At 31.7% G+C, this 24,347-nt stretch overlaps 2 protein-coding genes and 1 pseudogene across 2 annotated transcripts; all 3 read right to left on the reverse strand.

Annotated features, from left to right (window-relative positions):
* Positions 1-4: 4 nt before the first annotated feature.
* LOC135955558 (putative nuclease HARBI1) lies at positions 5-20,942 on the reverse strand (annotated as a pseudogene).
* On the reverse strand, positions 2,522-4,678 carry LOC135955815 (uncharacterized). The gene has a single exon (XM_065506177.1). It carries the CDS (start codon positions 4,073-4,075, stop codon positions 2,522-2,524), a length of 1,554 nt encoding a protein of 517 aa, XP_065362249.1. The 5' UTR covers positions 4,076-4,678.
* Positions 7,296-8,572, reverse strand: Gagr (Gag-related). The gene has a single exon (XM_065503786.1). It carries the CDS (start codon positions 8,190-8,192, stop codon positions 7,296-7,298), a length of 897 nt encoding a protein of 298 aa, XP_065359858.1. The 5' UTR covers positions 8,193-8,572.
* Positions 20,943-24,347: the final 3,405 nt, after the last annotated feature.

The following is a 24,347-nucleotide window of genomic DNA, read 5'->3' on the forward strand; positions in this document are numbered from 1 at the left end:
AAATTTAGTTCTCTCTAAAAGAAAGTTTGATGTGGTCTCTTATTTTATGACCAATTTTTGTTAAATTGGTTTCATTTTCATTATTAATATTATGTTGAATTGATCCATTCTCTTCGACATTTGTGTATTGAGGAACTTTAAATTGTATGCATACATTATGTAACGCAGCACACACATTTCCAAAAGCCGCAATTTTTTCCGGGCTGTAACAGCTTCTTTTATTATTACTTAAAATTTTCCAGCGTCCTTTCAGAATTCCAATCGTTCTTTCTATTATGCATCTGCCTTTGGAATGTACGTCATTAAAATGAGCTTCCAGCGAACCCTCAGGCGTATTTCTGTATGGTGTTATGCACCATGGTTCCAATGGATACCCCGAGTCACCTTGCATTAAAATAAATAAAAGAAAATGTCTCAAGTTACATAAAAGCCAAACATTTTTAACATTATTGTTGTAAAATTCGGACAACAAATTCCTTTCCTCCGAGTGTTTCCAGACAAATGCGTCATGGGCTGCGGCACCGTATTTTGAGTTGATGGTCAAATTTTATGCTCGTGATCACAAATCTTAAAGTTTTACTTAATATAAATCTTTTATTTTTATAAAAAATAAAATCACACTTACCACCATTGAGTTGAGATTATGAAAACCTTTCCTATTAAAGAACGTATGTTCATTGGATGCTGGCCTTAGAAGTCCAAAGTGTGTGCCATCAACGCAATAAAATATATTGTATTAAAAACATTTAAATATCAAATGATGTATAAATACTAACATCCGGGAATCTTATATTTCTTCATGAATGCATCCATGCATTCATGTGAGTTTTCCGGGTCAAAATTAATGAACGATGGACACAGTTTGTCCTCCAATTCTTTCACGCAGTTGTCATTACACTGCGTATAGTTAAGCTAAACGGACGTGTTTTTTTCTATCTCCACAAATATCTCGTTTTTTTTGATGATATTGACGGCTAAAAATAAATTAAATATAAAAAAAGAATATATGTATATCTTTAACGCGAATGGACGCGAAATTATATTTAAATATACAATCGTTTTTTGATTAAGTCATAAAATATAATATTAAAAGTGCCAATTAATGTTATCTTTTATTATTTTCGTTCTGGTGTTTGTTTTCTTTTTTCCACCAATAAAGAGCACAAGTGCAAACAAATAAACAGAGAATACTCTTTATGAGTTTCTCAAGTGGTAATCATAGTGAGCGCAGGCTTAGCATGAATGGCAGAAATGCATACATATGTGTTTGTGAATGTTGAAGAAAATTCGAAAGAAAACAAAAATACAAGAGTTGATGACAGCTTGTATTTGACCGCCAAACAAAGTGATAGAGCTCGTTCATTATCCCCCGATTTGTTTACGAAAGGTGTTTGTACAACAAAAGAAAATTTGCCGTTGACAGCTGTTGATGGAAATATGGTAACCAAAAGTAAACTTTTAGTAGCGCCGGTAGGTATGCTAAATTATTCACCCCCTAAAACAAAAACCTGCACAGTAAGTACAAACCCAAATAACCATAGTACGGGAGCAGCCCAAATATAGTGCACAAAAACCCCAAATCCAAGTGGGAATTGATAGGTACATTACCGTACTGAAACGAGGACGCAGCCCACGATCCTCAAAAATTGCATTAACCGCCAAAGTTCCTATAGATAGGGAAATTGATAGGAAAACTACCGAAAACAGATTTTCTATTTTGCAAGATGAAACAGCTGACCACCCAACATTACCCAAGTCGTCCAAACCCCCTCCTATTTATTTGAGAGAGCAAAAGTCGAATGCTCTAATTAAGAATTTAATCTCGTTGGTCGGAGAAAATTCTTTTTACGTTGTACCTTTTAAGCGAGGTAACATAAGCGAGACTAAGATACAGGTAAATCATGAAAATGATTTCCGTAAGGTTGTTACCGAATTTGAAAACAATAAACAAAGTTTTTACACATACCAATTGAAGAGTAGCAAAGGGCTTCAAATTGTTATTAAGGGTATTGACTCTTGTGTAGATCCTGAAGATATAAAGGCTGCTGTGGAACATAAGTTTAAAATAAAAAATGTAGTCAACATTAGAAATCGCGAGAAAATTCCCCAACCAATGTTTAGAGTTGAACTAGAACCAGGTGATGTTAATAATTAAAAGAACGTAATTTTAAAACAATAAAAAAAAACACGGCTTGATGAGGTGTAATTATCAAATGCACTTTATTAATTAAAAAATGTTTCTTATATACTAATTTACATGTTAACTAAAATCAGTTTTTACTTACTAAGCATAAGTGTGTTTTGTTTCCGTTATTAAGTTGGGTACATAACATACTTATGTTGATTTTTGCAAATTTTAAGAAATCAATAATTTCACAATTTTAATAATTTTAATAATTGTTGAAAAGCAATAGAGTAATTATCAAGAAAAATGTCTGTAAATAAATTTGGTAAAAAATTTATTTATAAAAATAAAATGTATGTAATGTTAAAAATAAGAATTTGCAATGTAAGTATTTATTCATATTATGTTGGCTTGTGTTAGGGGAATAATGGGAGACATTATAACACCCCCACCGTTAGCTTGAGGCTCCGACGAAACATTAAATATTTGTTTTGGTCTTAATATGTATATAATTATTAGGATAATAATACATAAAATGATTACAATATCAATACTAAAACTTATAGTTTTTGTTTTCTTATCATGATACAGTATATTGTTAAGATTTTCTTCATACTTTATTTGTTTAAGATATATTGTTTCTAGTTTGAAATCAGTAATAGTTACATTTTCATTACTCTTAATTTTAGTTATAATGTTTGGAAGGATTATTTTATCTTTAATTCTTAAATTAACATTAGTAAAATTTTTGTTTTCAGTTATAATTTTACAATTCTCAAATTTTATCAAAAAGGTTCCTTTTATTTGCAGTTTATTATTGTTGTTACAGTTATGGTTAACAATTTGTTCATAATTTTTAAATATTAATAATCCTGGAAGTATTTCCGTTACATCTTCGATTTCAAAATTCTTCATTAAACAATTTGCTTCCTTATATTCTAAAATATTCTGTATACATTTATTTTCAATTTTAATCAAATTTTTCTCCAAATTATCTTCAAAAATTGATTGATAAATATTCTTGTTATGGTCAATAAGTACTGTATATGTTTCTAAAGCTATTGTTTTATTTTTAGGATCTGGAATCGGTTCGAAAGTAATTTTACTAAGTTTGTTCTCTGAATATAATGGTATCTTAAAAATTAATAATATATTTCCATCATGTAAAGCAACGGAAGTTTTTATATTAACGTAACTGTCAAAGTCTGTTATAAGGTCCATTTCTTTTGGGGTCAAAATGTCTGTTGGAATAATTTCTAATTTACTTGAAAATACCACTTGTCCAATGTCATCGATATGATTACGTAAAAGTGCTATATCATTATTAATCTGGTAAATGTGTTGCATGAACAATATTTCGTCTTCTAATGTTGCTATTTTATTTTGAAAAATGTTCTTAAATTGCTTCAAGTATTTCCCCACACGAAATTGTTGTGTGTTGATATGATCTGTTATATTCTTGATCTGATCCGAAAAGAAGTTATTTATCTGAGTTAAGTTATGTATAGTATTGGTCAAGAGTCCATTGTTCTCATAAAGTTGTTTTAATGAATAATTTATATGTTCTTCGTCTTCGTTATCCATTGTTCCTGTTATAATTTTCAAACCTTTTCCTAACAAATTAACTAGTCCTCGTTTTCTTCTAAATTGTGGGTTTAAGTTAGCAATTTTGGCTTTAAGTATCGCAAAGTTTTTGTCAACAGTGTCCATTAATGTTTTTGTATCTGTCGTGGTTGTTTTAAGTATCGCTACATTATCAGTAATTAATCTAAGGGTTTCCTCATACATGGTAATGTTAATAATGTGAATTATCTTAGAATATGTTTTTATTGGACTAATTTCATCGAGTTTGATTGGGATATATCCATTATTGTTTGTCAAGTCTTGAATATCTAAGTATTGTGCATTAGTTGTCATGATTAATGTAAATATTATGATCCAAGTCGACATCTGAAAATAAATTATTTTGTAGATATTATAGTTGGGTTATTTCTGTCTTGATATTTTTTTCTAGGTTTAACATGGGTTTTGTAATATTTGTGTCCAGTTTCTACAGTTTGTAAGTGGTCATTATCTATCTTATTTGCGTTAACTTTCCTATATTTTGTGTGATTCTTACCACCCCTTATCTCTTTAATATAATTTGTTCCGTCTTCTAATTCTATATCTTTTCTAGATTCATTCAATTTCTGTATATATTTCTCCTTTTTCTGGTTTATTAGATCGTGAATTTCCTTATATTTGTCTTCATGAATTTTACCATTTAGGAAATCAATCGGTTTAATTCCTGTAGTGCTGTGTATTGTATTATTGTCGAACCCTATTATCCTTGTCATTTTGTCTTCCATAGTTTCGTCTTTATTTCTGCTGTCGTGTCTTAGTAAACGTATGTGTTCATTAATGGTATTGTGTAGTCGTTCGATGTCTGCGTTTGATGTGTGATTACTGTTAGAATTATAATGGATTTCTATGTTTTCGTCCTTTAAGAATTGTTGCATTGGTATAGCCTTGAATCCGAGTTCATTGTCTACTATAATTTTATTTATTTTTCCGTATGTGTTAATTATTTGTAATAGTTTGGACTTGAACTCTGTCCAACTCCTTCCATTTATCTGGAATGCTAGTGCAAATTTAGAAAATTTGTCAATTGCTTTCATAAAAAGTGTCTTCCCTAAAGTGTAAAATACGTCTATATGTATAATTTCGCGGGGCTTAGATGGAGTTTCCGTAATTTTATATGGTATTTTTGGAGGTTTCCTATCATATTTTTCCAGGTTACATACTTCACAGTTGTTTATGAACTGCGTAATTCTTTCTTTCAAATGTGGGTTGTATATTCGAGTTATCAATTCCTTATATACTGTTTGAATACCTCGGTGATTTTTATCAAGATGTTCCCTTTTTATTTTTTCCGTAAGTAGTTCTTCGTTTTCTACGTCCTCTGTGAGGATGAAACATCTTATGATCCTAAAATTTCGATTATTTGAGAATAATTCATCAAACGTTGTTTTGAAAATTGGATAAAACTCTTCTTCAATTAAAATAGCATTTAACTTTGATGGGTTAAAATGATTTTTAAGTAATGTAATAGCGGTCTCGCGATCCAGTTCCTTCATATAAATATTTTTTCTTCTATTTCCTAAAATTGTTTTGTTTCTAATCCTTAGTGATCCTGATGTTACCTTTGTTATAATAACTTGGTTTTTAAATATATTGATTGGTGATGATGTTTCGCTTATTGTTACATTGTTGGATTCTAATACATTTATGCTCCCAGATTCTGGTTCAATCCTGGATAAGGCATCGGCATTGCCATTTTTAGTTCCCTTCTTGTATTTTATTTCATAGTCAAATTCCGATAATTTTAATCTCCATCTTACAAGTTTGGAGTTGGGTTCCTTTATTGAAAAAAGCCATGTTAACGGCTTATGATCTGTTTCTATAAGAAACTTGCGTCCGAAAAGGTATGGCCTAAAATATTTTGTAGCCCATACAATGGCCAATAATTCTTTTTCTATGGTGCTATAATTTATTTCATGTGTATTGAGAGTACGACTAGCGAAACATATTGGATGGTTGTCCTGTGAAAGAATAGCTCCTAATGCATAGTTACTGGCATCAGTAGTAAGTGTGAATATTTTCGTAAAGTCAGGATATGCTAATATTGGGTCGTTAATTAGTAAAGTTTTAAGGGTATTGAAACTTTTCTCATATTCAGGATCAGTCAAGTTAAGTTTTGTATCCTTTTTCAAATATTTCGTCATGGGTTTTGCGATTAATGAATAATCTTTGATAAATTTCCTGTAATAGCCAGTAAGGCCAAGAAATTGTTTAATTTGTTTAGTATTTTTTGGAATAGGGAAATTTTTAACGCACTCAACTTTCTTTGGGTTTGTCTTAATCCCTTCAGGCGTTATTATATGACCTAAGAAATCAGTTTCTTTCTTAAGAAATTCAGATTTATCTAATTGGATTTTCAAGTTTGCATCCTTTAAACAGTCAAAAATAAGTTTAATAGAATTCATATGTTCCTGCAGTGATGTGGAAAATATAATTATGTCATCTAAGTAAACTAGACAGATTTTATTGATGTATTCTCTAAGAACATTATTCATTAATCTTTGGAATGTTGCTGGAGCTGTCTTCAGTCCAAAAGGCATTCCCAAAAATTCATAATGTCCTCCTTCTACATTGAAGGCTGTTTTATGAATATCCTCTTCATCAATTTCTATTTGATGAAATCCTTTGGCAAGGTCTAAAGTTGTAAAATACTGGCATCTTCCCAGTTTTTCTAAAATTTCATCTATATTAGGTATTGGATACTTATCATCGATAATTACCTCATTCAGTTTGCGGTAATCAACGACAAGTCGCCATTTTGTTTTTCCACTTGCATCTGACTTTTTGGGTACAATCCAAATAGGTGCAGAGTATGGAGAATTACTGTGTCTAATTATGTTGTTGTCGAGCATTTCCTTGATTTGCTTTTCAACTTCATTCTTATGAATATATGGGTACCTGTATGATTTGCTAAATATAGGAATGTTGTTCGTCGTCCTGATCTTGTGTTTTATAGCAGATGTAAAAGAAAGTCCGTCATTTTCTTGGTAGAAAAGATCGCGGTACTTATTTATCATTGATAACAATTGTAATTTTTCCTCAGCATTTAGGTGTTCCACTCGAATCTGATCACTAATAGGTCTAAAATCTGACGTAAAATTAATTTCCATTTCCAAGGTTTCCGTTTTTATTATTTCATGTTCATTTAATTCCCTAATATAATTTTCCTCATCATCCTTATTGTATTGATTTTGTTGTTCATCTTCGCTTTTAACAAGAAGAGGTAATGTGTTTCCTCCTATATTTATCGTATTTGTCTCATAACAAATTTTAGCTTTCAATGGTCTGAGTAAATCATTTCCTATAAGTCCATCATAATATTCATGAAATTTAATTATATAAAATTCCATTGTGTCAATTCCTTTACCGAATTCCTTAAAAATAGGGATTTTTGCTTTTTCGTTGATATTTACTTGGTGTTGTAATGTTTTTATAGGGATATGGTCAACTTTCTGTATCCATTTAGGATGACATATATTTGGATTCAGAATTGAATTAGTTGCACCTGAATCTATAATTAGTTTCAGATGTCCCAATTTAGTTTCCACTTTTATGTATGGTAGTTCCTTGAGGCAGAAAATCGAAAATTTTCACTTTGAGGATGATTGCGATTGGTTGGAGTCTCAATGTTATTTACGTCCATGGGTTCAGGTCTAGGGAAATAGTTGTCACATTGTATATTTTGTCTATTCTGATAATGATTTCGAGGATTTGGTTGGTTATATGAAAAGTGTGGTTGCGAGTTTCGATGGTTAAAAGTCTTTGTATTATTGGGATTGTTGTTACCAACTTGTCGGTATATTTGTCGATTTTTATGTCCTGTTTTGTTCGATGGTTTTCCATAGTTGGGAAATATTTCGTTTGATGATGTGACGTACGCATATCCAGCTTGGAATAATATTTCCATTGCTACTTCAAGGGTCTGTGGGTTCCTACATGTTAGAATTGTACGCATAGGTTCGGGAATCTTTTCTTTAAACACATTTAAGGCAGTTTCCATGTTATTTTTGGCACATTCATTTGCCGCTGGTCCGGAACCGATTGTCATAATTGTTTTATTGTTAAGACTTCTAAGTCTTTGTTTTATTTCATTATAAAATTCTACACTGTTAGTTTTGAAGGTTGTACCTTTTAGTTTATCGAACAGTTCTTCAAGTCCACATCTGTCTCCGAAATTATTATGTAGTACAGTCTTTATATCCGTCCATGATTGTACTTGGCAATTGATCTCTATAACTTCTCTTGCCTTTCCAGTGAGTCTGCTTTTAATTATATCTGAGAAAAGTAATTGTGAAGGTTCGTCGTAAACAGTAAGTATGGGATAGACCCTATCTATCAAGTTAATAAAGGTTTGTAAATCACGATAATCACCGCTAAATTCTGGAATTTGGTTTAAGTATTTTAATGGGTCAATCCTAACTGAAGGTTTTTGATTTTCTTCGGTCATTATGAGTAAATTTTTCAAACTTTTCTAAAATGAGTCTCCTTCTATTTATCCTTACTATATTCTTATTGGTCTTCCTGATTTTTTCTTATTCTTTAGATATTTATTCCGTGATTTTATCTCAATAAGTGTTATCTGTCTTAAAAGTCCTCTTAAACTGTCCCTATCTTTTTCATTTACAATGTACAATTCAAAGATAAATTCGATTTCCTTTTCGAATTCCTCTATTACATTCATTTAAATTCTTATATTAATTTGATATTTTAATTTATTCTTAAGAACTAGTCTGACTTTTAAATGGTGTTAAGTTGATCCTCTTGGTTGTCTGTTGGTTCCTTCTTTTATTCCGTCTATGCAATGTAATGTAAGCTGATTGTAAGATGTTGTTGATTTGAGCCTTCCTTCACTATTAAGCTTCCTTTTATTTCACTGTTCAATTAATTGTTTTTTTTTTTCGTTTATATATATTTCTTTTTCAGTTCCTTTGTAGTAAAAGTGTTAAGCTTTTTATATTTTCAATTCCAAAAGCTTTTTTTTTCTCACATTTATAATTATTTATATATATATTCTTTTATAAATTTTAAGTTCTTTAAATTTTAATTAATTTCAATTATATTTAATTCGTCACAAAAAAAAATTTATTCCTGGTTGTAGTAAAAGTGTTAAACTTTCTACAAGGTCCTGAGGATTTTTTTTTCTTTTATAATTTTATTATTTTAAGTTCTTTAATTTTAATTCCATTTAATATTTTTTTCACAAACTTTTTTTTTACAGTTCAAAAAAATGTATTCCTCCCGGTTGTAGCAGAAAATATTCAGTTTTCTTTTTTTCTACAAAGTCCTTGGGATTACAAAATTGTTCCTTTTTCTTAAAATTATAGGACGTAATTAAAAGTATCCAGCTTTTTAGATTAGTCCTTTTTTTCGACTTATTAGTCGCTTATTCTGGAGGGTCCCGTGGGATTCGCAGAATATTTTTCTTTTTTTATTGTTTTCCTTTTCGCGATTAAACGTTTAACGTATATAAGATCTTTTGTACTTATATCGCGTATCCTACCGACTGCGCCAATTAAAAGAACGTAATTTTAAAACAATAAAAAAAAACACGGCTTGATGAGGTGTAATTATCAAATGCACTTTATTAATTAAAAAATGTTTCTTATATACTAATTTACATGTTAACTAAAATCAGTTTTTACTTACTAAGCATAAGTGTGTTTTGTTTCCGTTATTAAGTTGGGTACAAAACATACTTATGTTGATTTTTGCAAATTTTAAGAAATCAATAATTTCACAATTTTAATAATTTTAATAATTGTTGAAAAGCAATAGAGTAATTATCAAGAAAAATGTCTGTAAATAAATTTGGTAAAAAATTTATTTATAAAAATAAAATGTATGTAATGTTAAAAATAAGAATTTGCAATGTAAGTATTTATTCATATTATGTTGGCTTGTGTTAGGGGAATAATGGGAGACATTATAACAGTTAATCTCAGGAAAAATGAAACACACCCAATTTACAGTTTAAAATATTTATTGCATCGTAAAATTACGGTAGAAGAGCCACATAAGAGATCGGGACCCGTCCAGTGTTTAAACCAGCGAGCTGCAGTGAGCTCTCAAATGAGCTCTATTGTTTTTGTTTTCACATGTACGCAAGCACACACATTGTATAAAAACAGTCAGTCTCGCATGAGCATTGATAGAAGCAGGTTGTGTTACGCTTTTATGCTTGTTTATTTCATTATTTCAGCTATTTATTTTTGCCAGAGAATAATACTCACACAACTACAATATCTAAAAACTGTAGTGGTGTGAGTTTGCATTTCGCTGGTTTAAACTGTCAAGAATATGGTCATACTAGGGCATATTGCAAACTACCCCCTGTTTGCGTGGTGTGTGCAGAATTGTACGGTTCTACCCAATGCGATAAATCCAAAAACGACTCAAAAGTAAAAAAAATGCAGCAATTGTGGCGGAAATCACACAGCAAATTACAGAGGATGCCCAGCACATTCTATAGTAAAAGAACATTAACACATAAACCTAGTATTTATCCTGTGCAATCAATGAACCTAGTTGATACCCATTACCCCCAAATATCGCAAACCATGAATAATAAAGGTTCATACGCTAGTGTTCTAAGAACGAATCCAACTTTTGCTCAAAACCCACCAATAGGAAAAGAAAATAACCCTAATATCAATGTGGAATTTGCAGACCAACATCCCACTTCTAATTTTAGTCGACTGGAAGCTACAATAGAGACCCTAGTGAAATCGGTTAACAATTTTACCAACTCTATGAGTAATATGATGCAGGAAATGCTTAAAATGCAGTCAATGTTATTACAAGCTATCCTAAATAAGCCATGAACTGTTTGAAAATATGTTTCTGGAATGCAAACGGCATACGTCAACACAAAAACGAACTCGAATATTTTTTAAGAAACCAACAAATTGATATAATGCTGGTTTCTGAAACTCATTTGACGTCCAGAAGTTCATTTCGAATAAATGGATACGTAATATATGATACCAAAGATACCAGAGTTAGAGCATGCGGAGGCTCGGCAATTTTAATAAAAGCTCGAATCAAACACTACTTAATGTGTGATCTTTGCGAAGATTATCTTCAAGCTACTACAATCTGTCTTGAAGATTTTCATCGAAACTTAGTGATTTCATCGATATACTCACCCCCTAGATTTTCAATTACAGAAAGTATATATAATAGATTTTTTAAATCACTAGGCCCCCTTTTCCTGGCTGCTGGCGATTATAATGCTAAGCACACATTCTGGGGATCACGACAGATTACCCCTAAAGGTCGTGTTTTGTTTGATACAATTTCTAAAATGGGTTTGAATGTGATTTCGAGCGGCCAACCTACCTACTGGCCTACTGACCCACGAAAAATACCGGATGTTATTGATTTTAGCGTGATGAAAAATATCCCTGGAGAAATGATTCAAGTTGAATCCTCGATGGAACTATCTTCAGATCACTTGTATCCCCGACTGGTAATTTAGCGATGACAGGCACAAGAATTGATTGGCTCAAATATAAAAAATACCTCAGTACACATTGCTCGGAAAACATACCGCTAAGAACACCAGAAAACATCGATCACTCTCTTATCAAACCAAACCCCCCGACAAATCAGATATAATAGAATTTATTCTGCAGATGTCGAACGGCTCTTAAATGAAAAAAGAAGAGTTCGAAGAGAGTGGCAATTGCACAGATCCCCCCAACTCAAATCGAAGCTTATAGATTGTATAAAAAGACTTAAAAAGCTCTTGGAATTTCGAAAAATGGAATCATTGAATAAATATTTAGAAAGCCTGGACGCAACCCCGCAATCGGATTACTCATTATGGCGAGCAACAAAAAGTCTTAAAAGACCTATCATATGTAAGCCCGCCTTGCGAAATTCAAGTGGTGGTTGGGCAAGAAATGATACTGAAAAAGGAAATCTGTTAATCATTTGAAAAACGTATTTACACCGAACACATCAAATGAAGCAATTGAGTTGCCACCTGTTGTACCCCATTTTGGAGCAGTCGTACCCCTACGTTTTGAGATTCGAGAGATCGAAAAGGCTATTGTTGATTTAAACTCCAAGAAAGCACCTGGTATTGACAAAATCAGTAACAAGATGCTTATGGAGCTACCCCGGATAGCAATAAAAATAATTCTTTTTATTTTTAATGCTATATTACGCCTTGAATATTATCCTCCAGAATGAATGGTTTCACTGGTTACCATGATACCTAAACCGGGAAAAGATCACACAAAAGTAGAATCATACAGACCAATAACCCTATTGTCTAATATATCAAAGCTATTTGAGAAGATACTCATGAACAAGTTGTACCCGATGTTAATTGAAAACAATTGTATTCCGAATCATCAATTTGGTTTTAGAAGAAAACACAGTAATATCGAACAAACCCATAAACTTGTAAATTTTGTAAGAAAAGCGTTTGAGGAAAAGAAATATTGTTCCGCTCTCTTTATTCACATTTCTCAAGCGTTTGATAAAGTATGGCATGATGGTTTAATATACAAACTGAGTCAAAATTTACCCGCAAACACACATAAGCTATTGGAAAGCTATTTAACTGGTCGAACATTTAAGGTTAAAGAAGGAGACTTTTTAAGTAGTCCCCAACCCATTGACGCAGGAGTCCCCCAAGACAGTATCCTGGGATCCTTTTTATATTTGATATATTCGTCTGATATGCCAACTAACAATCGCACTCATACATCAACATTTGCTGATGATAAGTTTTGTAATGAGTAACTACTTCGATGAGAAGTAGTATGAAACTGAACTTTATTTATTTTTCTTCAATCTTAAATCTAAAAATATGTATGCTTATTTGATAATTTCATTGTTTTGAAATTGATGTCTAAAAAATATGCTTATTTGATAGTTTCATTGTTTTGAAATCGATCTGAAGTTTATTGTTCCACTTTAAACAAAAAGCTAGACCACCCGCGATTAGTGATAACAATATTGTTTGTATGTATGCATGTTTGTACATAATGTTGTGGACAAACATGCAAGCAATGATTTTATGCTGAATTTTAGTATGAATATTTATACGTATGTTTGTTTTAGTTTTTGTGGGTAAGCGTTTTTGTTAAGTTGCAACATTGTTTTCATTTCAATGGAAAGCAATTGATTTTATGTTGAATTTAGGTATTAATATTTATATGTGTATTTGTTTTTATTGATCGATTTCAATAGAATTAATATACTTAAATTATTATATTATTAGGGTGATTAATATACTTAAATTATAATTTTATTAGGGGTGATTATAACTCCCCCATCGTTAGAGTGAGGCTCCGACGAAGTTACAATAAAGGTTCTTGTTTTAAAAGTTTTTATGTAAATTACAATTACAATAGCAACAAAGACAGTGAAAATAGTCAAACTACTGCCCGTATTAATTAGAGTACTCTTAAACAACTTATGTTTAACAATTCTCATTGTCTCATTAAAGTGTATATCCTTAACAATTAAATCGGGAAATGACATATTATCCCTCTCGATTTTAAAATAAATTTTTTCAATACAAACATTTCTTTTACATTTATCTTATAGTTTTCATAAGTTTTTAATTTTGTTTCAATAATACAATTTTCAAATTTTACAAGATATGTTCTAAAATCTTTTAATTTGTGTGGACTTTTACAGTTCGTTATGATTTCGTCCCGATAATGTTTAAATATCAGTAAACCAGGGTAAATTTCCTTCTCCTCTTGATCTTTTGTCACATTCATATTACACCTAGGCTCTAAACCCTTTACAATGTTCGTCAGGCAATCGTCTTTTATTTGTTCCAACTTTCTGTACTCCAAAGTGTTTGATCTGTATATCTTATCCCGATGGATCAAAACAGTATTTTCTTTAAGAATTAGGGTCCTATTTTCATCATCAGGCAGCGGTTCAAAAGCAACCTCCGAAAATGATTCGTTAAGAAACCTTGGAATACTCAATGTCAAGATTACAACGTCCTCTTTATAAGTCACAGAAACCTTAGTTTGAAGATAAGATTCCATTCCGTCCATGAGTTCAAACTCGTCTTTTGTCAGTATGTCTGATGGGACTATTCCCAATCGAGAATTGAAGATTACATGTCCGATTTCGTTCACATGGTCCATTAACAAGCTCACGTCATTATTAACCCGAAAAACGTTTTGCAAAAACAAAGTTTCGTCTTCCAAGTCAAGGATCCTGTTTTGAATTTCTGTCTTGAACTTATTTACGTAAGTCTCAACGACCTTTTGCTGACTATTAATATGATTGGTGATGTTCGAAATCCTGTCCGACACTGCAGTGCTCAAATAGTAAATCCCATCTAAAGTATTCATTGTGTCCTCCCTATCCTTCTCAAGTCCCCGGATCCTGTCAAATATTTCCTTTTCGTCATCGCCATCCATTGTCCCCGCAACGTATTTTAGTTCTTTTCCTATCGCATTTATCAGTCCACGCTTTTGTCTGAATCTGGGAGTGAGATTTTTAATTTTTGTCCTACATATGTCCATACTTTTATTCACACTGTCTAGTAGTGGACCTATGTTGGTGTATGTGTTAGTGAGCCCATGAATATTATCCTGCAGTATATTAACCGTTTCTAAGTATTGCGTTGTATTAATAACGTGAATTATCTTTATGTATTTGTCGACAATATCTACTTCCCTTATTTTAATTGGTATATACCCATGATTATCCGACAAATCCTGAATGTCAAGGAACTGTCCATTGGTAATCGCAAAAACGACTGTCAGAAACATCCAAAACGTCATCTGAAAAAGAAAGGACATCAGATGCATGCATTAGAAACTATTGTCCAGCCTTTATCCTGGGATTATTTTTGTCTTGATATTTTTTATTTTGTCTCACGTGTGTCTTATAATACTTGTGCCCTGTCTTAGCGTTCTCAACGTGTTCTTCGTCAATTTTCCTACTATATATTTTTCTGTACTTCCTATGATTTTTGCCTCCTCTAATTTCCCTAATATAGTTTATATCTTCTTCCAATGTTACATCAGTTCTATTCTTATTTAATCTATTTATATACTCTTCTTTCTTTTTAATTATCAAATTGCGAATCTCATCATATTTCTCTTCATTAACTTTTCCACTCAAAAAGTCTATCGGTTTGATCCAAGTTGTACTGTGTATTGTGTTATTGTAAAATCCTATTATTCTCAAAATTTTCTCTTCTGTAGTTTCATTCTCATTTCTATCGTCGTGTCTTAAAAGTCTTAAGTGTTCGTTTATAGTGTTGTGTAATCTTTCAATGTCCGAATTAGAAGTGCGGTTACTATTGGACGTAAAATGTATAATTATTTTCTCTTCTTTGAGAAATGCCTGCATCGGAATGGCTTTAAAACCCAACTCATTATCCACAACAATTTTCTCTATTCTACCATATGTATTAATATACTGCAAGAGTTTAGCTTTAAACTCTGTCCAACTTCTACTGTTTATCTTATATGCGACTGCATGTTTCGTAAATTTGTTTATTATAGTCATGAAAAGTTCTTTTTTTAGAGTATAGAACACATCTATGTGCGCAATTTCCCGAGGTTTAAAGGGGGTTTCAGTTATCTTAAATGGTATCTTCGGTGGTTTCCTATCATATTTTTCAATGGTGCATATTTCACAATTATTGATGAATTGTGTTATTCTTAATCTAAGGTGAGGATTGTATATTTCAGTTCTCAATTCTTCGTAGACGGCCTGTATTCCTCGATGATTTTTACTCAAATGTTCCCTTTCTATAATTTCCGTTAATTCGTTCTCATCTTTAATATCCCTAACTAATATCTCACTAATTTAGAACCTGGCTCTTTAACCGAAAACAGCCATGTGAGAGGTTTATGGTCGGTCTCAATTATGAACTTTCGTCCAAAAAGATATGGACGGAAATATTTAGTAGCCCAGACGATAGCTAATAATTCTTTTTCAATGGTGCTGTAATTACACTCGTGTTCATTGAGGGTACGACTTGCATAGCAAATTGGGTGATTATCTTGTGAGAGTATTGGTAAAAAGGGTAAACCTTTTTGAAAAATCTGGGTATGTAAGAATTGGATCATGCGTAAGCAGAGTCCTGAGAGTATTTAAACTATTGTGGGTCTGAAATGTTAATCTTGGCATCCTTTTTCAAGTACCTGGTCATTGGTTTTGCGATCAAGGAGTAATCCTTGATGAATTTTCTATAATATCCCGTTAGTCCAAGAAATTGTTTTATTTGTTTGGGGGTCTTCGGAAGTGGGAAATTCTTTACGCATTCTATTTTCTTGGGATTCGCTTTTATTCCAAGGGGCGTAACAATATGGCCAAGGAATTCAGTTTCTCTTTTGAGGAACTCCGATTTGTCCAATTGTACCTTAAGGTTCGCTTCCTGCAAGCGGCGAAAAATCAGGTTGATTGAATTAATTTGCTCTTGAAGAGAGGTGGAAAAGATGATAATATCATCCAAATAAACTAAGCAGATCTTGTTTATGTAATCCCCAAGAACATTGTTCATAAGTCTCTGAAACGTCGCTGGGGCTGTCTTCAACCCAAACGGCATTCGTAAGAACTCATAATGTCCTCCTTCCACAGTGAAGGCGGTCTTATGGATATCTTCCTCTCTAATTTCTATCTGGTGAAATCCCTTTGCCAAGTCCAATGTACTGAAATACTGGCATCTACCCAGTTTGTCTAGGATTTCATCTATATTTGGTATTGGATATCTGTCATCTATGGTTACCTCATTAAGTTTCCTATAATCGATGACGAGTCTCCATTTATTCTTTCTACTCGCATCGGCCTTCTTCACCACGATCCAAATGGGTGCCGAATAGTGAGAATTACTATGTCTTATTATATTACTATCAAGCATTTCTTGAATTTGTGCCTGAACTTCATTTTTATGTATGTAAGGATAACGGTATGATTTAGTATGTATGGGTACATTATTAGTAGTTATAATCTCATGTTTTATAGCAGATGTGAAAGTCAATCTCGAGTTTTCCTGATAGAAAATATCTGAATATCTCCTTACCAGTTTCAAGATTTCCGATTTCTCTTCGACGTTAAGGTGTTCTTTCCGAATCTGTTCCATGATGGGCTTAATTTCCTTATCCTCAATTATACCAAAATTTTCGTGATCTACCTTCTGCGTAGTCAGACGATTGGCTTCGGACAACAAATTGATCTCTATTTTTCCATTTTCTTATTCCAAAATTCCTTCTCTTAAAATTCTACCTTGACCTTCCTCCTTGAAATAAACCAAATTTGAATTGGGTGGAGCTTTCGTCCTTTCTTCTCCCGCTATTTCGTTCTCAAAAAATATCGGCAAAGTTTTATTACCGATAGTTATCTGGTTATTCTTATAATCTATACAGGCGTTCAACGGCCTCAATATATCATTACCTATAAAACCATCATAAAAATCATGAAACCTTACTATATAAACGTCAAATTCCTCAAAAATTGGCACTATGGCCTTTCGTCGAATGAATCCTTTCCAGATGACAAATTCAAAATTGAATTTGTCGCTCCCGTGTCTACAATTAATCTTACAAATCCTAACCTAGTTCTAATTGTTAAAAATGGTAACGTGCCTCCGAGGCTGGCTCCTGAAAATTTTCAGACACTTTCACTTTACTTATGTCCATTGGTTCAAACCGCTGTTGAGGGTTTTGACCACCATTACAACCATTATCATTGCAATACCATCTTTGTCCCTGTGCATTATTATTATAAAACCCTTGCGATTGTGGTTGATGCACGTTATTGCCATGAAATTTCTGCAATTGTGGTTGCTGTGCATTATTACCATAGAATCTTTGCGATTGTGGTTGATGCACGTTATTACCATGAAATTTCTGCAATTGTGGTTGCTGTGCATTATTACCATAGAATCTACGCGATTGTGTTTGATCTTGTCCACCATTTCTATAATAGCTTCGATTCTGTGTAGTTTGGTTAGAGACATTATTCTGTCGATGATACTGGTAATTATTTCGTCCATTTCTGCCTACCTTATCGTAGCCCCCTTCGAATAATATGTCCATAGCTTCCTCCAAGGAAGCAGGATTCCTACATGATAATACCGTTCTCATTGGTTCCGGCATTTTGTTTTTAAAAATATGTAACGCTGATCTCTGGTTATTAATACTTACTTGATTAAGGCCTTCCCCTTCGCCCATAATCATCGACGCTTTATTATTTAAACGTCTTAAATGAAATTTTATGTCATTATAAAAGTCAATGATTGTCGTATTGAAGGTAACTGCCCTTAAGTCATCGTAAAGTTCTTCACATGACTTTTTCTCCTCAAAATTATTTCCTAATACGGTCTTTATGCCCTGCCAGGATTGGACTTGTGTATTAATTTCAATGCATTCCTTTGCCCTACCGATGATTTTGCTTCTAACTATGTCCAAAAATAGTAGCTGTGAGTTCTCGTCATAATTTGTAAGCAAAGGATAGATTCTATCTATTAATCTAGTGAAAGTGTTCAAATCGTCTTTATTTCCGTCATAAAGTGGCAAGGTATTTAAATATTTAATTGGGTCTATCTGGTGGTTCGTCATTTTCTATTCTTGGTCTTTTCTATTATTCCACACAAAAAAAAATTTACAATAAATTCAATAGCAACTTATTTTCTGAGTTTATTACTTAAAATTTATATTAAATTTAAGGCTTACTTTTACTGTTTTCTTATTGTTGATTACTAAGTAGTTGTCTTTCTTCCTTCTTATTGCTTTCTTGGCTGTTGATTATAAGTTGTCTTTCTTCCTTCTTTATTGCTTTCTTATTGTTGGCTGTTGATTATTAGTTGGCCTTCTAATTTTCGCTATTTTCCTTCAGTGTGTGTTTTGTTATTTTTGCAAACACATATAATTTAGTAGTTTAAACTATTTTTTTTTTCACAGTTCAATATAGTTTTATTTCTTTAACACCACAGTTCAATACAGGTATTTTCAATTATTTAATTATATTTCATAGTTCAATATAGCTTTGATTATTTTTTTTTAAACACCGCAGTTCAATATACATAAGTATTTTTAAATATTTAATTGCATTTTCATAGTTCAATATAGTTTTGATTATTTTATTTAAACACCACAGTTCAATATAAGTATTTTTAAGTATTTAATTATTTTTTATGGTTTAATATAGTTTTAGTTATTAAATTATGTTGTCCCTGTATTTAAAATACGATCTTTCGTATTATAAAAAAAAAATTCCACTGGATCCTTAATACGATCTTTCGTATTTTTTATTTTTGGATCCTTTCACCGACTGTGCCAGTTTTGTAATGAGTAACTACTTCGATGAGAGTAAGTATGAAACTGAACTTTATTTATTTTTCTTCAATCTTAAATCTAAAAATATGTATGCTTATTTGATAATTTCATTGTTTTGAAATTGATGTGTAAAAAATATGCTTATTTGATAGTTTCATTGTTTTGAAATCGATCTGAAGTTTATTGTTCCACTTTAAACAAAAAGCTTGTCCACCCGCGATTAGTGATAACAATATTGTTTGTATGTATGCATGTTAGTACATAATGTTGTGGACAAACATGCAAGCAATTGATTTTATTTATGCTGAATTTTGGTATGAATATTTATACGTATGTTTGTTTTAGTTTTTGTGGGTAAGCGTTTTTGTTAAGTTGCAACATTGTTTTCATTTCAATGGAAAGCTATTGATTTTATGTTGAATTTAGGTATTAATATTTATATGTGTATTTGTTTTTATTGATCGATTTCAATAGAATTAATATACTTAAATTATTATATTATTAGGGTGATTAATATACTTAAATTATAATTTTATTAGGGGTGATTATAACTATGATACTGCTGTTCTAAGCATTCATGAAAACCCTCAAGAAGCGTCTCGTTACTAACAAAATCACATATTTGAATTAGAAAAATTGTTAAAACAATGGAAAATTAAAGTCAATGAGCAAAAAATGTACCCATATAACATTTACATTGCGTAGAGAATCATGCCCCCCATTCATATCAATAACCAAAAAATAATTCAACAATCGGAAGTGAAATACCTCGGAATACATCTCGATCGTCGCCTTACATGGAAAAGTCATATAGATGCAAAGTTGATTCAAATGAAATTGAAATCAATTCAAATTAATTGGCTTATTGGTAGAAACTCTACGCTTAGTTTAGATTGTAAACTTCTACTTTACAACATGATCATAAAACCGATATGGTGTTATGGCATACAGCTATGGGGCACGGCCTCAGAGTCAAATGTTGAAAAGATCCAAAGACGCCAAAACAAGTTTTTAAGAATGATCACAGTTGCCCCCTGGTATATCAAAAACGCGAATATACACAAAGATCTAAACGTGCCCCTTGTAAAAACTGAAATCACGAAAAATGTTGAAAAATATTTTAAAAAAATTGAAATTCATCCAAACCCACTGGCCCGCAACATATTAAATAACCGTGGCCACACTCGGTTAAGAAGGAGGGACACAGCAGACCTAATCCAAAGAATAGAAGGAAGAATGCCAATTTAATAAAAGCTAAATGAATAAACAATTTTTCGTCCGGCACTGCAATTCGTTCTTAAGATTATTAATAAATTTGTTGTTAATTCAAAAAAAAATACTTCAAGAAAATCGGGAAAGAATTGGATCCGTTATTAGCAAAATGGCAGACCAAGGTAGGCAAAAAAAATAAAATTTTACTTTTCAAATGCGTTTTTTGTAGATCTCGTCTAGTACATTCCATATATATAAAAATCTTTCAAATCGGATCGCAAACAAAAATTTGGCATCATTTTTAATTTTTGATATACCCAAGGTGCCCCACTTTGGGGCATTGTGGCTCGGCCCCCCTTTATCGACACCTCCTCTATAGCCATGGGAAATTTTATTAAAATCGGGCTATTCGTTTAGAAGTTACAGATTTATTTCCACTTTTTTTTCAGATCCCCCACTGTGCACTGGCTGGACTAATTAAATTATAATTATTAGATATAAGATTTGAAGTACTTGTTGTTAGTTCATGAATGAAGATACAATAAATAAAAAATAAAATTGAAAAAAAAAAAGTTGTCAACATACTTACAGATAGTACTTTGACTCATACCAATTAAATAGTCATTACCAACTACATACTGAAAGCTCCCGCCGGCTAAAAGGGATAATGTTGCTGCTAACTGCAATTTCGCTGGCACCGATGTTGACATGCTCCCGGAAAAATTCATTTGGGAAAGTACAAAGTTAAAAGCCTCCTTCGATAATCTAAATCGTTTTCGGCACCTAAAATATAAATTTATCATTATTTATTTACATTCCTATTGTTCAAACTTGCTTTTTACTTACGCTATGTTTGATAATAACAAAGGGTCACTTTTCATTCGCATTTGTCTCTTTGCTCGCATAACATCGTGCTCTTCATCCTCTTCAGATGAAGATAAGAAAAATAAAAGGGATGGATCCATTTTCTAAATAATTAAAATTATATTACAATCAATTTAAAAATGTTGCTCTAATTTTACTTACCCGCTTACTTTTAATTGTTTTGTTTACATTTGTACAAATCATATGGTTTGATTCTATTACAAAACAGAAAATCTTTTACGTTTTTGTTTTAAATTTCGATTCGATAGCTATTTTTTAATATAAACTATTTGGGACACATCTTGCTAAGGACAATAGGTAATAAGTTACATGGATGAGAAAAAACACATGTTTGGCCAAAATATCACCCCCTCTAAAGATTCAATCAGTCGTGCCATACCATATCGCCATAGCCGTAAACATAGCCATAACATAAGCATTTTTTACAATACTCGATTTGTGGTGCCATAACCATAAACAGCAGTTTTTGATGTTTTCATTTGTTTATTTTGAATTATGAAAAGAAACAAATGAAAAATATAAATTAAAACTCACCAAACAATTCAGCAACTATGAAAAATAAAAGTCAAATGATAAAAATACAAAAAATACGTTAATTTATCAATCAGCTGTTTATGGTTATGGCAGAAAACCAAAATTCAGTTGATATCTACGATTATGCCGTTATGGTATGTCACCAATAATCATATACAGTGTTGCCCATAAGCTTGGTTCGAACAGATGTTTTATATGGTTATGGCTATGGTACGTCTAATTGAACCTTAACTCGGAGAGTTCTTGACCGATCTTGTTGAAAAATTGTGTCTATTCAATAGGTTTTAATTTACGATTCTTGAAGAGAATAAATAATTATAATTTGTTTTGTTTTTGAGTTCGATCTGGTTTTATTTATATAATCCAACATAATTTGTAGAAACAGCGGTACAAATAGTGAAGAATTTCTTCATAATATTATTAAAAAAAATTTAGCATTTTTTTGGCATTTAAAAATCCATTTAGAATTTTTTTAGCATTATTTTGGATAGGATTTAGCTGCAAAAATGTTGGAGACCTGGTCGCACTGTACAGAATAGCAAACAAAACTAACGGTAATGTCACGCCACTTTATTTATTTTTCCACTTCTATAAAGAGGAGAGTTGTTGCCAACAGAGAAGATGACAAGAATGCAATGTGTAATATTGTGTGTATGGTAATAAACAGTTAAAAATTACATACACGAAATAACTATACATTGTGTGTATGGTAACACGCAGTTGAATGAAATAAGAATAGAGTGGCGTGGTAACGATATATTCAGGGGAGGGGAAAAAAGTAAATCAATACTAATAATAATGGAACAAACAGAATTATTATACATCCGTAACAAGTTTGATTTGCATTTTTGTCATTTACTATGTGTTTCCACATAGAAATTCATTAAATTTTGTTAATATTTAACAAAATGTCAATAAAAATAAATAAGAGAGCTATATTCGGCTGTGCCGAATTTTACATACCCTTCACCAAAATATACTTTAAAATAAAAATTTTAAATATTTTTAGGTGAACAAAATTTAATTTTTTTTCCAGTAAAAAAAAGTAGTAAAAAAAAATGTTGGTGAAAAAAAAAATTCGGGTTAAAAAATATTTTTTCCCGATTTTGACCCAACTTACTATGGTCTTATATACGTCGTTGCACAGGTCTTTGAAATATCTATCATTAGATATCCATATTGTCTATATTAATGATTTAGTAATCCAGATACGGGACAAAAATCGAGGTTGTCCTGGTTTTTTCCTTATATCTCAGCCATTTGTAGACCGATTTTCTCGATTTTAAATAGCAACCGAGCCGGAAGAATTTCGGAGATATTGATGTATCATTCACGTCAAGTGAACCAACTTTTGAAATCGATGTCTTCCGATCGCGATGAAATTTGCACCAATGTTAGTTCTATTGGATAGTAATTCGGACACCATTTTTCAACAAGATCAGTCAAGAACTCTCTGAGTTATAGGAGGTCAAAATTTGACATTTTGGCCAAACATGTTTTTTTTTATAACTTATATATATATATAACTTATTACCTATTGTTCTTAGCAAAATGTGTCCCAAATAGTTTAGATAGCTATTTATGCAATCTTTCGAAAAAAAAATTAAAAAAATTTAATAAAATATCTTTGATTTTTTTTTTTAAATCAAAAATATTTTTGACTTTTTTTTCAAAATGGGCCCTTTTTATTTTTTTTAAGAAAGCTTAGGTCTTTTCCTAAGCGACCTATATGGTCGCTTAGTGGGATGCGAGTGGGATATCTATCAAAATAAATGTTTTGTAACTCAAGACAAATGTTTTTAAATTGATTTTTTTCATATTTGTGTGTAAGTGTTTCTAAAACCTTAAAAATAAAAACCACAACAACTGACCGATAATAGCCACTGGAGGGGTGCAATATGAGGCCGACCGCTATTAATTTTCCACCCCCAAAATTTGTCTGAGTTTTGTATCTTGCGGCTTTTTTAGTCAATCCTAGAGGTAGTTTTCAGCGCACGTGATTTTCATTGTTAAAATATCAGGTGCCCCAGAAACAAATTTTTGGAATCAAGTGGAAATATTTTATGGCCCTTCTCCGAAGTACCAGTTTATTTATTATTTTATGACATTTGACTTTAAGAAGTGGGTGGAGAGGTAGAAGTTGACAGGTAGGTTATTTATATGGTGGTTTATTTTTATTATTATTTGTAATATTTGGTTAAACTAGGTACTTTAGTATGTAAGCCCTTCTTGACCCTAATAAAAGATTTTAGACTCATTGATTAAAACGTACTACCTATATGATCTTAAAAAACTATTTATTGTCATTCTGAAGACATACGGAAATCAGTTTTTTAGAAACAGCGTTAAAGTTAAGACGTGTGTTATTTACATAAATACTTACAAAATTCAAAATGTCTACGACTTCTAAAAAGGCTAAGGTTGAAAATGAAATTTATTCGTCTTTTTGTTTTAATCCCTTTAACAAAATGAAGCACAGATCATCAGATATGCGAAATATTTCCGACGGCTTATTAAAAAAATTCCCTACGCTGTCAAAACGATTGAAAATTTGTGGATCATGCAGGAAAGAGCTCGGAAAGTTGAACGAATTACCGAATTTGAATAGTAATGAGCAAAAGTAATTCCGAGAATGAAGACAGAACTGTTGATGATGATGGTTATTCTAACTTTTCAAATTCAACGAATGAGTGTCG

This window comes from Calliphora vicina, chromosome 3 (genome assembly GCF_958450345.1).
Source record: "Calliphora vicina chromosome 3, idCalVici1.1, whole genome shotgun sequence".
NCBI lineage: Eukaryota > Metazoa > Arthropoda > Insecta > Diptera > Calliphoridae > Calliphora > Calliphora vicina.